General features: G+C 40.3%; 1 protein-coding gene across 2 annotated transcripts in view; it reads left to right on the forward strand.

The window, feature by feature from the left end:
* The window catches only part of tmem178bb (transmembrane protein 178Bb), a 115,305-nt gene extending 103,468 nt beyond the window's left edge, over window positions 1–11,837 (forward strand). For both annotated transcript variants that reach the window (XM_074698135.1, XM_074698134.1), the window contains 2 exons: window positions 3,620–3,757; window positions 6,815–11,837. In XM_074698135.1, coding sequence (XP_074554236.1) covers window positions 3,620–3,757; window positions 6,815–7,065 — 389 coding nt within the window. In that variant the 3' untranslated portion in view covers window positions 7,066–11,837. The remainder of the gene's footprint in view (window positions 1–3,619; window positions 3,758–6,814) is intronic.
* Window positions 11,838–17,142: the final 5,305 nt, after the last annotated feature.

A 17,142-nucleotide genomic window follows, 5' to 3' on the forward strand; every position in this document is an offset into this window, starting at 1 on the left:
TCTCTTACCATGAACTTGTCAAAACAGTGTAATTTTCCTGGGCGTATGCTTTTGCTGTTAATGTGCCACTTCCTCTTAACAATTAGTGTGGTGAATAAAGTAGACCAATGATGAACCTAAACACTGTAATGTATTGATGAGTATGTGTTTCACACAATAAAGATAAGACTTGCAGATGTAAAAAAAAAAAAACTTTATTTTTTTAAACACACAGAGACCCCACATAGTAATTCACCTTTTAAGTAACCCGGCCATTAAGTTAACACTTGCCACTGCTTACTGTCTAACTGTCCAGTACTTCCACTGCGACAACCCACTACTTTACCTGTAACTACTGGTCAACAACTGGAACCGGGCTGGATTTTAAAGTGCACACATGTTGGCTTTACTTACTGTGTAACTACCCACTACTTTACTGTAACTACTGGTCAACAACTGGAACCGGGCTGGATTATAAAGTGCACACATGTTGGCTTTACTTACTGTGTAACTACCCACTACTGTACCTGTAACTACTGGTCAACAACTGGAACCGGGCTGGATTATAAAGTGCACACATGTTGGCTTTACTTACTGTGTAACTACCCACTACTGTACCTGTAACTACTGGTCAACAACTGGAACCGGGCTGGATTATAAAGTGCACACATGTTGGCTTTACTTACTGTGTAACTACCCACTACTGTACCTGTAACTACTGGTCAACAACTGGAACCGGGCTGGATTTTAAAGTGCACACTTATTAGCTTTACTTACTGTGTAACTACCCACTACTGTACCTGTAACTACTGGTCAACAACTGGAACCGGGCTGGATTATAAAGTGCACACATGTTGGCTTTACTTACTGTGTAACTACCCACTACTGTACCTGTAACTACTGGTCAACAACTGGAACCGGGCTGGATTATAATGTGCACACATGTTGGCTTTACTTACTGTGTAACTACCCACTACTTTACCTGTAACTACTGGTCAACAACTGGAACCGGGCTGGATTATAAAGTGCACACATGTTGGCTTTACTTACTGTGTAACTACCCACTACTGTACCTGTAACTACTGGTCAACAACTGGAACCGGGCTGGATTTTAAAGTGCACACTTGTTGGCTTTACTTACTGTGTACTTACCCACTACTTTACTGTAACTACTGGTCAACAACTGGAACCGGGCTGGATTATAAAGTGCACACTTGTTGGCTTTACTTACTGTGTAACTCTCCACTACTTTACCTGTAACTACTGGTCAACAACTGGAACCGGGCTGGATTTTAAAGTGCACACTTGTTCGCTGTACTTAATGTTTAACTTCCCTCTACTAGTGTGCATTTTATAATCTAGTCCAGTTCCAGGTGTTGATCAGTAGTTACAGGTAAAGTGCTGGGTTGTTGCAGTGGAACTGATGAAGCTACTGACATCTGTGTTTCTATGATGAATAATGCTTGGACACTTTATCCACACGGATACTCCGGTCAGAGAGTTAAGGCAGATACACAGTTCACAGTTCAGTCTTTTATGTATCCTTTAAGAAACAGCATTACAGCAATGGCCGGATGCATGGAGATTGAATGAACGAGGAGGATGAATAATGTGTGTGACATCAACGTCCAACAGCCACTTATCAGTAGTGCATCTCAACAGGGTTGGCAGTGTATGGTATCTGAAACAATAAATAACAGAAGGTGAATCAAAGACAGTGTCTACCAGACGTTAATGATGCGCCCACTAGCTGTTTAGCATTAGCAGTGTAACGTAAGGGAAACAAGAGCCAAAATTCCTGCCACATAAACAAACATAAACTAAATGTTCATTCCTCACTCAACACTCCTTAAAGATAACTTGTAAGCTATTAAAGTACTTACTTCCTCAAGAATGCATCACTGATAACTTATAAGATGTTTTGAAGATGCTTTTAAACAATCGCGGAATCTCCGTTCGGGCTATACAACTTTTAGGACCCCAGGCTGCCCGTATAAAGGCATGAACGCAAATACGCAAAATCCTAAGGACCCCGGTCTGCCCTCTAAGTTGCCTGAATAAAATTATATACAAAATGCTTACAACACATCAACGAAGAACAGAGGCAATTTATAACAGAAAATACTGGATAGTTAGCCAGTAAGCAAAGACAAGTGTGATCTTAATGGATCAGTAACTTAAAAGGAGAATTATAATGTGGGGTCTCTGTGTGTATAAAAAAATAAAGATATTTTATACGTCTGAATATCATTATTATGTGAAACCCATACTCATCAATACATTACAGCTTTTAACTTTATCATTGGTCTACATAATCTTTATCCATGCTGATGAGGAAGTGATACATCAAGGTTTGCATAGTTGGAGCATATGTCCAGGAAAATTACACTGTTTTGATAAGTTCATGGTAAGACACGGGAAACTACACTGTAAGACTCCGGGACTTACACTGTAAGACGCGAGCATAACTACCCGATAGGTACCGCAAAATGTCAAGGTACATGTGTGAGAGTTACCCCTACAGTTGACGAAACTACACTGTAAGAGACGGGAAACTACACTGTAAGACGAGAGCGTAACTACCCGATAGGTACCGCAAAATGTCAAGGTACATGTGTGAGAGTTACCCCTACAGTTGAGGAAACTACACTGTAAGAGACGGGAAACTACACTGTAAGACGCGGGCTGTAATCTAAAGTGCTACCGAAATAAACTGTGTCCATTTCAGTCATAAGTTATTTCACCAGTTTGCTTGAACATAACAGAGTTGCTAACGAAAAGATTAACTAGTGAAAACATCAGTGTCATGCAAGTTTGTATAAAAGTTAGCTGAACTAAGATGAATTACTTCACAATAATACATGGAAAAACATGCAGTTATGAAAACGTATAAATGCACATATCACTCTGCAATCTTTATTCTGAGAGTTTCTAGAAAGGATCTGACTACAACACTAAAATACACAAAGAAATCCCCCTTAAAACTGGCTAAGAGTGAAGAAATACTGATATTCTCAAAAAGCTTCACCTTGACAGCCCATTATCCATCTCAATTTGTTCAGAAAACTCCTTCAAATGTTGACAACAGCTTGTCACACAGACATCACTAACTAAATCTGAGTTGCTGGATGCTAAAGCCTTAAAAAATGCCTGCCAGGTGCCATAAATCCAACTTTGGTGCCATAAAACAGCAATCTGTTACTCCCTATGAATCTCTGTACCTCTTAGATTCTGAGCATTTGTTCAAAGCCTCTGATGTTCTGTTGATAAGCTGAAAATCGAGCCGTTTTGTTGACCCTGTACCAAAATCTGAGCTTGTTTGATGAACACAACAGCATGTTATTGCATGTCATAAATTTGGTTTTGCAGTATTTCACTTCACAGTGGTACAAACATGTACACCCAAACATTCACTGTTTGGCAACAGAGTCATCTTGCAGCTTCAGAAGTGAGGGTTAAATCTGTTTGAAATTCACTTCATGTTTGATTTTATTGAAGGATTTAGACTGGATGGGACGTGTAGGTCATTTTAGATAGTGCCATCCATCTTAGCAGTAAAAAAAAAAAAAAAGATATGTGTGTTTTTTTTATTTAGTCGTTTATCTCTCATGATTGAACCTCTTCTCTTGTGTCGTCTCAGATTTGCGGAGAATGACGGCAGGCTTCATGGGCATGGCAGTGGCCATCATCCTGTTCGGCTGGATCATCGGCGTGCTTGGCTGCTGCTGGGACAGAGGACTCATGCAGTACGTGGCCGGCCTCCTCTTCCTCATGGGAGGTGAGTCAGAAATTTTCATCCATTAATTCTCTTAAATTAGACTAAGAGAAAATAAAAAAGAATACAGAATCATGCAGTTTGATCGTTCTTACAGTAACAGAGTTTATTGAGCCATTCCCTCGATGGTTATTTGCCTCTGTTAATCAGCCCCAAGCATTTTCCTTCTCTACACACGAATAGATTTCTGTTAAGAGAACTGCAGGGTGGTCCAAATAAATTCAGCTGTTTTCTTTGTAATGGTTTTAATGGGAAACTTTAATGCTTTTTTCTTCCCAAGAGTGAGATCGGTTTCAGCCGTGTTGGGCGAAGGAATCTCATTACACTTTGCAAACAGAGCAGGTCAAGATTGAACTTTTAAAATCATTATATCACTATTTGCTGAGACATTACCAGCCCAGAGCTGTGGTCAGGGAAGGGTTAGCTTTGCTTAGCATAAAGTCCTTGAGCAGATAAAGTGCAGCTTGGTTAAAAGATTTTAAAAGCGCCAACCTGGGAAAATAAATCTTAGCCTCACACATAGGCTGTATACTACATGGATGTAGTGTCTGTGACATCACCCATTTGATTCTGACTCAGAGTTTTGAAGCCTATTGGAGACAGAGGCCATATTGGAAATGCTGAAACCACCACCACCAGCCCGTCCTCTTGAAAAACCCAATTGACATCTATAGACATCATTGGCAGTCAATGAGTCAATAACTTAGGATTCAAGAAGTTTAAAAGAATTAAACTCATAAACAAATTAGCTATTTAAACCCAAGCTGTGTTTTGAACAAGCCTGCAAACACATTTATTTTTAATGCTAAAATTAGCAATTTGGGATTTGTAGCTTCTGCATCTCTCTCAAAGCACTGTGTTAAAGCTTCTCCTGTTTTCTCCTCTAATACACAAGTTTGAAACCGTAGTGGTGTCAAACATTTAAAAATTATGCTGATCTGTCTTCCTGCTTCTAGCCAACCCACCAATTTAATAGTTTAACTTGCTAATGTAAATTAGCACCTAAAAACCAGCTTCCCACGAGTCAAAGCCCATGTATTACACATGACACTAGCTCACCTCAACAATGAGAGAAAAAGGCTATAATGTAGTAACCGTAGACTGTATGAAATGAGGATGTAGTCTCTCCTACATCACCCGTCTGCTCCTGATGCAGTGTAATGAAGCTGTTGTTGATAGAGGTCTATTGGACATAACATAGGCTTTGAGCTTCCTTTCTAATAGCTAGAGGGCGCCCACCAGTCATGTCAGCTGAGTTGTGCCTCTTATTGGACAAACTCATGCTCCTTATTTCTTCTGAACCACTGTGTTAAAAAAACAGTTCACCCCCTTTTCAGTGTGTGCCGATAGCAAAATTAGCGTTTCAGCTATTTTTTCAAACAGGCTTGAGATAGGTTTTTAAAGCCATGATAGTTGGTGTGTGTGCAGTTTCTAGTCTCTCTTGATGAACAACAAATTTTAGCACTCAGGTGGTGTGTGACAGGTGTGTGATGGCTGTGTAATAACAACATTTTATGAAGCTAGCTGTCGCCCTCTGTTTTTCAGTCTTGATGCTAAAATGAGCTAAGCTAAACATCTGAATATTAATATGGTGAAACAAATTCTGACTGTGTGGCCCGCTATCAAACTACTATTCAACACCACCTGTAATATCACTGTCAACAGCTGTGTGTGTCTGTGTGTGTGTGTTTTCTGCAGCTGATTTAGCCTGATGAATGAAAGTGTAGTATACGAGTTTGCATATTCAGCCCCCGCAGCCCTAAACACACTCACACACACACAAACACACACACAAATACACACACACACATAGCCCAGCGTGTCCCACTTTCTGGCCATGGACAGTCAGTAGTAACTCCACACACACACATTCATATACACACACACAGCGCTCTGGCAGGCGGCGGCTGCACACTCAATTATGATGGTTCTTGGATTAGTGCTGTGCCCTACAGTTGTATAATGAACAGGCAATTAAAAAGTCAATTATATTTCTTGGCAATAAAGGCCGGAGAAATAAGCTGGGTCAGTCTGCAGCGGCCAAATCACAGCAGAGCAGCCCGCAGGGTCGCACAGCTCCCAAAACGAGGCCAAATTTAGAGGCTGCATCTCCAACTGCTTCAGTTTTTCTCAGTCCAGAGGAGAGGATTCACACAGGGGGGACGATGGGAACAGATAAATTTAGACAAATGTTTACGAGAGTTGTTTGCAGGCATGTTCTCCTAGTGATCATCTGCGGTTATGGTCTGACAGATTGTTTTGAACGCTATTGATTCAAATATCATCCAGGGAAGGATCTAACAGAGCAGAACCAAATTAATCCACCACAAAAGGACCACAATGCAGTGCAAACACAGGAAAGTGATGAGGCTTGGCAAAAATCAGAGAGTCCATGGGTTTAGTCTTTGTGACATCACACATCTGTTTTTGAAACTGAGTTTTCAAGCCTATCAACGCGGGCTATCCTATTGTTAATTTCTGAACTGGTGTGAGGTGAAGAGACGTGGCACAAAAATCTTCTAGACAGTCAAGCTGCAGACCTCCGCTCTCAGCTGACTCTCCTGGAGGTTCCACTCATCCACCATCAAAAGGAAGTGACCTCAGGATATGAAGGAAAAATTTTCAAAATAAAAGTTGCCTTTAAAGTTACGCTAGGTAGACACTTTTGGTTTTTGTGCATTTTGATTGCCTTGGTTAACCTGATTCCTCGGTAGTATGACAATGAAAAAAAAAGAAAAAAGAAAATATATAAAATGCATGTCATCAATAACACAACATGAATTGGCAGGCATTGAGTCCGAACCCTGATTGTGAGTGAACCGACTCTACCACTAAGCTACAACTACCCTGCAAATGGAAAAAAAAATTAAGGAATTGTGAAAAGAATTAAGAATATATTTTTGAGCAGGACATGAAATTCAAAAAAACAGTGACCCTGATTGGCAAGCAGAGGGCGATAGGAAAACCTTTATCACCATAGGACATCTTATTGAAAAACTGAAACATAACCACCCATAAGCATAAACTGTTTCATAAATCTGTCTTCCTCTGTCATTTCAGGAACCTTCTGCATCATCTCCCTCTGCACATGTGTCGCTGGTATCAACTTCGAGCTCTCCCGTTACCCACGATACCTGTACGGCCTGCCCGATGACATCGGCCACGGCTACGGCTGGTCTATGTTCTGCGCCTGGGGAGGGCTCGGCCTCACTCTCATCGCTGGCTTCTTCTGCACCCTGGCCCCCTCCGTCCAGCCCATTCCACGATCCACCTGCCCCAAGTCCCGACAGGAGAACGGCACCGTCTGCTAAAACTGGCAGCCGTGAGACGACCACCTGAACCCCTGCAGAGCAACAAACAGAAAAACTGTTCCACATCTTCATCTGTCCAATCATCTCCGAGTCCCTCCTGGGTATTTTTTTTATTTGTGTGTGTGTTTAAAAAAATGGGTGTCTTGATGATCTTGAAAATAACAGAAAAAACTGAAGAACTAAAGAAATATTATCAAAAATTTGAAGTTGTGCTCGTTTTATTGTTGTGGAGCGAACGCTGAAATGGACCATGACTAAGAAACTCTGCAAAGGAAAACGTGGGGACGTACAAAGACTAAATGTTGGAAACTGATTGGATAAAGAGTCCGATGAACTTGTTTCCTGTGTCAAGGGGAGCTGAAAGAATCAGCAGTATTGGAGGGAAACAGTTGGGTCGTTTGGTCAGTCAAAGACCTGAGGAAGTATCTCGTTGGGTTGTCTTAAGGGATGGATTTAAAGGAAACAGACCAGACATCAAACTCCGAACTAGCTTGTCTTGGATTATCTGTGGACTGCCGGTGTTCCAGCTTCCTTGGTCCCTCCAGTTTTGGGGGAAATCTCGGCAGCGTGGAGGTCAGGGACCATCACTCTTGTACATTGTTGTACAGAATATTCCAGAGAAAAGACAACCAGGGCCTGTCATGTTGGACCATTTTCATTCCCGTGTAGGTGCATTACAATCTGTCCGATGATCCCGTATGGCCATTTAGCGTTTTATACATCCCCTCCTTCTTGATTCAAAGTGTATTTCCTTTTTACCAAACCCTTCATGTTGTGAACGAACTGTTGACTGTTTATTCAGAGCAAATGTTGTGTTTGTTTGATTTTTTTCCATTCTAGTCATAGCGGTAAACGTGTGTGAGTGTGTGTATGTGTGGGGAGATGTTTGTTTTGCAGTCTCTATTGAAAAAAAAAAAGTTGTAAAGAATTATCATACTGACAAACTGGAGCCCTGCCTCAGGATGCTTTGATGAAGACGAAGACAAAACGAGGAGATGAAGTTTTGCATTAAACCCGACTGACTCGTGCTTCATCTTTTCTGGAGATTCCCAGCAGACGTGGCAGATGAAGAGGAGTCTTTTAAAGTGGCGTGTTGGAGTCTGAATTCTGCTGCTCTGAGCAACGTTGGAACTAACTGATGAGAACAAACTTGTGGGGTTGTCTTCCCAGGAATCTACAGAGCTCCGTTCCTCTGAACATACATCTTTTCCTCCAGCTCTTATGTTTCTGTCACTATGAGTCAAGGCCTGGCAGGGCTGCCTTTGTGAACAGTACGGCATCAAAGCACAAGGTTAAAAAGGCGTCAGTCAGAATGAAAGGGGACTAAAGGAGAAGAAGTGCAAACAATCAGGAGTCAGAAACCCAAACACACATCAACAGGAGCTTCAGTATTTCTATGCATAGATGAGAGCATGATGCAATAAACAGGGACCAAACAGCAGTTAGAAAGAAGACAGTGAAACTTACAGTTAGCTGTAGCCTAGCTTTGAAGGATTATGGTGTCAACCTAGATTCAATGAAGAAACCATCTACTGAAAACCCTGGTACAACCAGTCCCAAAACACAACCTGAACACTGAAGAGTCAAGTTTGTTTAACTCAGTCTGTATTTGGTTAAAATCTTCAGACTATACTGAGATCAATCAAATGGTTAGCTTGTAAAATCAACATGTGTTTGAGTATTGTTCATCAAAACTACCAGTGAGCATGATCCACTTTTAGAACTATCCAACTCAAACCCCAATAGAGCTAGTCCCAAAAAGAAACATGAACTGGGATCAAATCAGAAATATTTCCGCTGGACTTTGAGTTTTGTTTTTGGCGTGTTCATCATTATTTCTAAGATTCATGACGTACAAGTCTACCAAGTTCAAAGTTGTGACCTTGCTTTGGATTTTTAGAGTGCCAAGATGCAGAACCTTCCCCTAACTGTTAGCAGTCAGGGGCAAGAACAAGACCAAAGACAGACTCGTTTCAATGCAAAGGAAATCCTTTACAGTCAGTGCTCAGGCTAAAAATTCAAATCTCAAATTTTTCACTTCATTGCAATCAATTTTTCATTTTGTCCTCAAAAAAAGATTAAATAACAAAATATTCCTAGCTTAGAGTGATTAGCTTACCTTTGTGGTCATGGGGGCAGTAAGCTTGTTGGAGGCAGACAATTAGCATCATACTCCTTCAAGGCTGCATCTATTTATCTCAGTGAGAACGTATTTTAATGCGATCAAAAAACATTTCTTGGTTAAGTTGGGCACAGTTTGAGGCGACAGCAGCAGCTTGGGTGAATATTTTTTATCAAACCTTAAAGAGTTCAAAAACATCCTCTCCTGCACCCATCTGGACCCTTCAGACCAGAGAGTATGTTTTACGTCATAATTTAATCATCATATTATCCTCAAACACCACACATGGTTTCTGGAGATCGGATCTTTAATTTGTCTTTATTTCAGCATAATCTTGTTTTATCTAAGTAGATTTCATCATGAAGTTGTTTCTGCTAGGCCTCAGCAAGGCTTCTCCGACAAGAATGCGTCGGCCATCCAGCATTTAATCTAATCACAACGTCATCTTATAGAATTACACGACGCCCTCATCATAAATTAACTGTTTAAAGACCTCAACAGAGATAATCAGATGGAAAACCATTACCTCTGAGAAATAATGAAGTTGCTGTGTCAGCGTAATGGACCCAAAATGATCAGCAGCTGTTGCTGATTTTAATTCAGAAACACAATTCTATTAAAAATCTATCATGCATTATGGGACGTATTTGTCACAGCAGCAGCCGGTATTCTGCACTGTGCACATTCAGAGAGGTTTCAGACTCTGCAGTCAGAGTCTATATTTCTCAAAGGAAATGTTCCCCTGAATGCACCATGTATGGACACCATTATGTTTGATCATCTCAGAGACTCTGTGCACTAGTAAGTGATTTGACCTCAACATGTGAAGTCATTACACTCCTGCTTAAAGGTATCAGACCCTCTTTTCAACACTCCCTGGTTTAACCTGAAAGTGCTGCCAAATTAAGCGAAAAAAGTGGTGGTACAGCTCTGTTATGGGAACTCCCTGCCCTTTCAGGTGCCTAAGTGGAATGGCTGAGATGACTGAGATTGGGAGAGCATAACTCTCCTCTCTGTAATGTAATGTCCACAAAAAGCTGAGGTAGGCAGAGCAGCAGCAGCAGCAAAGACCCCTAAAGTGTGGAGATAAATATCAAAAACAGCATACATGGAGCTTCTGGGTGGAGGTGGACTGGCAGGGGGACCAGTAAGACTAGGCAGGCTTAAACAGTTTAACTATAACAACCATACTGCCTATGCCAATTGGATGCAAGGCGGGGAGAGCAGCAGCAAAGACCCCCTAAGGTGTGGAGAAAAATATCAGAAACAGCATACATGGAGCATCTGGCAGGGGGACCAGCAAGATTAGACAGGCTTATGCCAATTAGATGAAAGGCGGGGAGAGCAGCAGCAAAGACCCCTGAGGAATAAAACAGAACAAGCATCAGTGACAACAGATATGACACAGATAAACAGCATTAAAATAGGTGCTGGGGTGGATAAACAGCAGGAACAGCCAGGCTACAGCAGTCAAATAGAACGCTCATTTTGCTGTTTGCCAACTGGGTGTGTAGAAGTATTAAGGGCCGGTAATAAGAGCAGCTGATGCTCTTTACGCCAATTTTATGACCTGCTTTAACTATCTATCAGCTCATTATTTGGGATACAGAGATAACATCTGAGACTTTGAGGGAGAAATAATGATTACCACTTCTCCGTGATCACCAACCTCTTGATGTGAAAATGTTATAATTAAACCCCAGCAGGAGTCACCAACTAAAGTAATAGTGATTTAAAATAATCAGTAAGAGTCCATGATGTCTTTTTAGCTGTCAACAGGATTTTAATTTGAAGCGACTTGAGGGGAATTATTTCATGGAGCAGATGTTTTGCTTTCAGGAGTTTCACCATGAGAAGTAAAAGGTTCCAACACCTTTCAGTAAACATGTTTCTAAAACCATAAAATACATAGACTTTTAGTTAATTGGTTCTTTTTCACACAGAATATTGAACGCTCTGGGCCTCCATACATCCAGGCTAAAGCAACAGATCTCCAGGGATTTTCTGATTTGCTATCTTATAATAATCTTTATGAGGTAGTGCTCAGAGGAACAGACATCAAGAATATTCAGAGAGGGGAAAGAAAGATGGATGATTTATGAAAGAAATTTCGAAATAATCAAACGTGACTGACAAAAAGACTTAAGCTTTAAAACATGTTTTAAAAATACACCCTGTCAACATCCATTAATTCATTTCTGTCAGCTACAATCTGATTTTGAAGGCCTTTCCTTAACTTATCAAACAAAATAAATATCATCTTGATCATCTTCAGAATTCACAGGAAAAATATGAACTCAGACGTCAAATTCAAAGAGTGAACAAATTAAAGCGGGGTAAGTAAGAGATGACGGAGTCATGGACCTTGATTGTGTGTGTGTGTGATGATGGATGATTCAGACTGACCGGTCAAGGAAGACTCACAAACAGCTTCAAAACAACCCTTCAGACCCTCATCTTCATCACTGGTGAAGACAAACAGAGCCGAGAAGGAGAGCGCGAGAGCCAGTGAGAGAGACTGCAACTTCCACTGTGGACAAGAACTATCAACCTTTAACATCAGTAATGTGTCTGTTCAGTAAACATAACATAGGAGAAAAAAAAGGAAATGTTCTACTGTGGAATGTAAAATCACAAAATAAATCTTGTCAGTGTGTTTACTAATGCTGCTGTGTTTTTTATGTGTGATGGCTGAGAATCAAAGGCTAAACAACACAAAATGGGAATTAAAACAGAGCCAAAAAAACACCCAAATCATCTTAACTAAGGACAAGAAAGTATGAAATTTGTTTAGTGGAAGGCCTGTTTATTCCCTTTAAAATGGGTTAAGGAACATGTATTCATGGGGTGAGCAGCAGAGCTGAGTCTGTGGGTTGCACCCATGAACAATTTGCCAAATCTTCCCTGCCGGTGCCAAACAGCTTATTCTGCCATTGGCTATTTTTTAGTAGATCGGATGATTGAAGTCTGATAAAAAAAAAAATAAAAAAATACATATTTGGCAAATCATGATTTACCTCCTCCTGCTGGTCACCAGCCTGGTCACACATTGTTATGGGATAGCATCCACGACAGCACAATTCAATCAACGTGGTTGTGTTTGTCACTGTGGCACAAACAACACACCAATGCTGATCCCACAAGTGTCCAGTGGGGTAAGACTGCTGCCACAAGAAATAAATACACTGCAAAAAACTGAAATCTCATCAAGTGTTTTTCTATTGTTTTTTGTAAAATGTCTTTTTTGACTTGATATGAGCCCCTTTCACCTGACCAGTCCAGAAAAATTTCTTATTTTAAGTTTTTTAAAGCTGAAAATGAGGTCTAAACTTTCTGTAGCAGGTTAAAAAAAAATCTGCCAATGGGGTAAGAGAAATGTGCTTGTCAAGATTAGAATAATGTCTTAATACAAGCACATTTCTCTTACCCCATTGGCAGATTTGTTAACTTGTTACAGGCAGTTTACACCTCACTTTTGTCTTCAAATAAGACTTTTTCTGGACCAGTCAGGAAAACGTGGCACATATCAAGTCTAAAAATACATTTTTACCGAAAATAAGACAAAGGCACTTGATAAGATTTCAGTTTTTTGCAGGTAGGATTTATCCAACCTCCATATTTCCCAACCTTTATTTATTTTTTTCTTTTTAAATTTCATTGCATTCACTCCTCCTAATCTAAAAGCTGAGTGGTAATTCATAAATTCAGTCCATAAATTTGTCATGAAAAGAAAAATGAGCCAGTTTGAGAGCATGTTAATTCTTGATGAACATTTTGACATTGGGCTCTACGGATACCGGCTCACTGCTGGAGATAGCCCCAAGTGGACACTCCAGGAGCTGCATTTTTTTGACATTTTATTTTTCTGGTAAAGTCTAGAACCGCGTTTGATCCTCATGATATGGGTTTCTCTGTGGATGCTCAATCTGATGTGGGATCAGGTTTCAGTCCTTAGTGCCTGCAGCGTCTCGGTGATTCACTGCAGGCCGGCAGCAGAGCGAGGGAGCTGCTGTGGTTCAGAGCTGAGATCATTACGAGCTGGCTCTAATGAGCGTGTGCAGACAGCAGGCCTTTCAGTTACCATGGATCTATGAATAATAAATACTAATTGACAGGATGACTGTTAGTCGACTCACTCATTAACCCCACAGCTCGTTTCCACAAGAAGACTGAGGCAGAGGAGACCACGGAAATCAGGATTATTATTGTTTGTTTCCACCATCATTACTTCAACTGTTACACCTGAGCAAAAGTTTATTCACTGTGTTCACATTCTGAATTATACCTTTCTAACTCTTTATATACACCAGAGTAATGTGCTGTTTTTAATTAGACTTCCAGACGGTGACATGTGGCTGACATTAACATAGCCACCTGCAGTCTGTTGCCATGTGCATTCTCAAAGAGGGAGGAAAAAATAAAGTGATAATAAGGCTAAGAGTTTTTCTCCTAATCTGTTTTGAAAAGGTTTTTAAACATGTTCACCCCTGGATTATCTGATTAAAGTAATGCCAGCACAGTCAAGAGACACCATGCACAGACGTATCAAGGATCAGGGTGTAGGCTACCTCTGGCATATTTACAGAAATGTTAAATAAAATGCACTGTCCCTTTAAATAAAACTTCAACATATAAAACAGAACAGCCTAGCAGTAAAAATACCCTCTCTGTTCCACACAACAACTTTCAGGTATCATAAAGGTGTGACATTCCTGTGGATGATTTTTGAGATTGGGAAAGAAACAAGATTTAAATCCCTTATTGTTTTAATTTATAGTTTTTGATTAGCTATTCTCCGGATTAATTAAATAGTCAAAGACGAAATATAGCATGTTCTTCAAAGGTTTGCGTCATAAGGCACAAAAAAACCTTTTTTTTAAGAACTGTTTCCCCCAAAAGAGAGTCAAAACAATACAATTTCAAAACTCAGATCATGCTGCTTTTCAGATATTTTCGTCATGAGGCAAGTAAGATCAATCAAGAAATCAAAAGATGCACAGCAGCGTGAGGGCTCAATGTCTGCAGGGTCATTGTGTTGCAAGCCTGGACGTCCCATGGACACACCACCAGCCTCCATGAAATCCAGGAGCTGTTAATGGATACTGCAATCCAACAAATTCACTTCAGGTTTCCTTCACAGTGAAACAGACTTACTTTCTGAGCTCTGATTTATGAAGCCTTCTGCTAAAGTCTGAATCCAACAAACAGATCTCAGGTCAGCCTGCAGCTCCTTCTCCTCTCTTCACACACACACACACTCCCTCAGTGTAAACATAAGCTTGAAGCTAAACTGATGCTAGTTGTAGATAAACTCAGCACCTGAGGCGTCTCTGGAGAAAGACCTGATCCTGGACCAGGTGTCCAACAGACACCAGCAGAGAACACACAAACTGCAATAACAGGCTTCTTTTACTGTATGTACTGGGACCTTACATGTTTGTCTTGAGCAAAATAGTAAATGATGCACTGCCACCTAGTGGTAAGTGTGTAAAGCACGCTTTCCCACAATGCAATGCACTAAAATGACATCATGTCCTACTTGTTTTATTAAGCGGCTTTTTACCCTACCAGCAGAGACTCTTTGGAGAATTCAAAACATATACCATAGAGTGTTTTAGGAATCCATCATCCCAGTGCAGAGATGCTCTGACAGAGCAGGAGAGATGCAGACTGAATGCAGGCTGAATGTGAGGAAGTCATGTTAAGGTCACACATGCTGTGGTCTGAAGTTTCTATATGGTTAATTTACAGTAAGGTCTAAAAACACTCCTGGCTAAAACTCGGTACATCTGATCCTACACAGATGATCAATCCATCACTCTCTGCTGCAGCTCTGTGCTCAACAACATTGTAGCCTGAGGTCATACGTCAAACATTTCAGACCATACACACTGAGATATTGAGCTGGTGTTGTATCTCAGTATGTTCCTGCCCAAAGCTCCCTCAGGTGGGTCCAGTCCAAAACTGAATGTATATTTGTGTGGGTTCGAATCAGACACTCATGGCTGCAGAAAGCTAATGACTCAGATTGGAGGCTGATGACTTGCAACAGTCCACACAGACAGAGGACAGACACTATGGGTTTTAAATTCTAATGGAGAGAAAACTTATGAGACCATCAGGCTGTGTTCAATAGGATCAGGAGGGGGCACCAGAGAGTCACCATCCCAGAGCTTGAGGGACAGAGGAGCTTACTAAGATCCTGGTGCAACAGTGCAACAGTACCACCTGGTGCACTAAACTGTCATAGTCTGAATTTTCAGTGTCTCACCTTAACCCACTGACAGAGAAAGTTACAAATCATTAGTTTCACAAGAAAGTGATGACAAATTGGAAATACTTTATAATGAGGTCAAAGATTAACACACAGTAATATATTCTTCTTTACATGTTGAGCAGGATGCAACACCATTTTTTAACTCCAGGGTTGTAAATTGTCCCAGAATCATGGTCCTGAAACTGTAGCTGGTGACTCAAAGACTTCACATTTGGACTTATATAAAACTGTGATTATACCATTAATGATGAAAAATGTATCTTGAATTTTATAGTGTGTTCACAGATATCGTGAGACTACATGCTGGCTGACTAGCATTCAAACCTGCTGTGAATTGAATGCAACAAACAGTAAAAAAAAAAACAAGAAGAAGAAGAAGAAGAAGAAGAAGAAGAAGAAGAAGAAGCTGTATGTAAGGGAAGCATCGCAGACTAAGCAAAAAATAAATAAATAAATGTGTTGTTTGTTTTAGTAAAGTTTAAAATTTTTGTTAACATGTTTTTTTAATAGGAAATGCTGCCATCTCAAAAGCTTAGTACCAAAACTATTTACACTCCCTCCGTCTGCTGTTTGCTTTGACAAACACTAGAGGGAGACATTTTCTTCCATAAAAACCCACAAACAAAATCCTTAGGAGAAAAAAAAAGTTGAATTATCATATTTGACTTTTGACAACTGAATATAAAAACTTTGACATTCATACTTTATGTTGGTGACTGCTGCACAAGTATTTTGCCAAATATTAAATGATAAGTTTGATAAGTTACAAATAGGCTGCTGACATCAAACATAAAATGAGCACATATTTCTCATACAGGTCTAAAAATGTTTGTTCTGACATTTGGTATGTTATCTTTGGACTATTTTCAGTCGAAAATATGCTATTTACACACCATCAGAATCTATTTCAAATCAAAATTTTAGTCACAACTCTGGTGGAACTAGGGCTGAGATTAATCTCAGAGACAGACATCTAGAAATTAAAAATGTCCAGTTTGATATGTATCCAGATATAAATAAAAACTCTCATTAAATAACCTGTATCCACTATATCCAAAATGAACAATCCAAAACAGAGGAGGTATCTATCTGTTACCTTCTCTGTATTTTCAGACAGGGTGGATGTAAGTGTCTCAGAGCCTGCAGTCAGGGAAGCAGGGTGAGGGATGCTCTTTCTTACAGTCTTCTCTGTCCTGGTCTCAGTCCCACACTGCACTCTGCTAGTGGAATCTTCAGGACAGCTGAACCAATCATTAAAAGACTTTTAAACATCAGGAAATAGACATCCATTTTATTCCCAGGGTAACCTTAAAGCTAAAGTCTCTCCAGTAGTGAGCTGATACACAGTTTATATCCTCTCCATCTCTCTGTCTCTGACACACTCTGCTCAGCGTCCTGCAGGTACAAGTTCAGTGTCCTGATGTGACTTAAAGACTATTTTCTCATGTCAGGTTTGGAGGCAGATCTTAGCTGAAACTTGGAAGATTCAATGGGTGTTAGCTTGATTTGGAAGCCATGGAAAAAATATAAAGGTGTGGACAGATTTAAAAGGTACTTAATCAAAACAAAATACAACAATCTAAACAGTGTTGTTTTTTTTAAGACATGCCCTTAAAACACCACCAGGCCTCTTTCTGGATAGAAGGGGAGGTCTGACAGCTCTGTTTTCTTTTCAATT

This window comes from Halichoeres trimaculatus, unplaced genomic scaffold (genome assembly GCF_033239565.1).
Source record: "Halichoeres trimaculatus isolate MK-OKI-2021-1 unplaced genomic scaffold, fHalTri1.1 fHalTri1_scaffold_21, whole genome shotgun sequence".
NCBI classification, from domain to species: domain Eukaryota; kingdom Metazoa; phylum Chordata; class Actinopteri; order Labriformes; family Labridae; genus Halichoeres; species Halichoeres trimaculatus.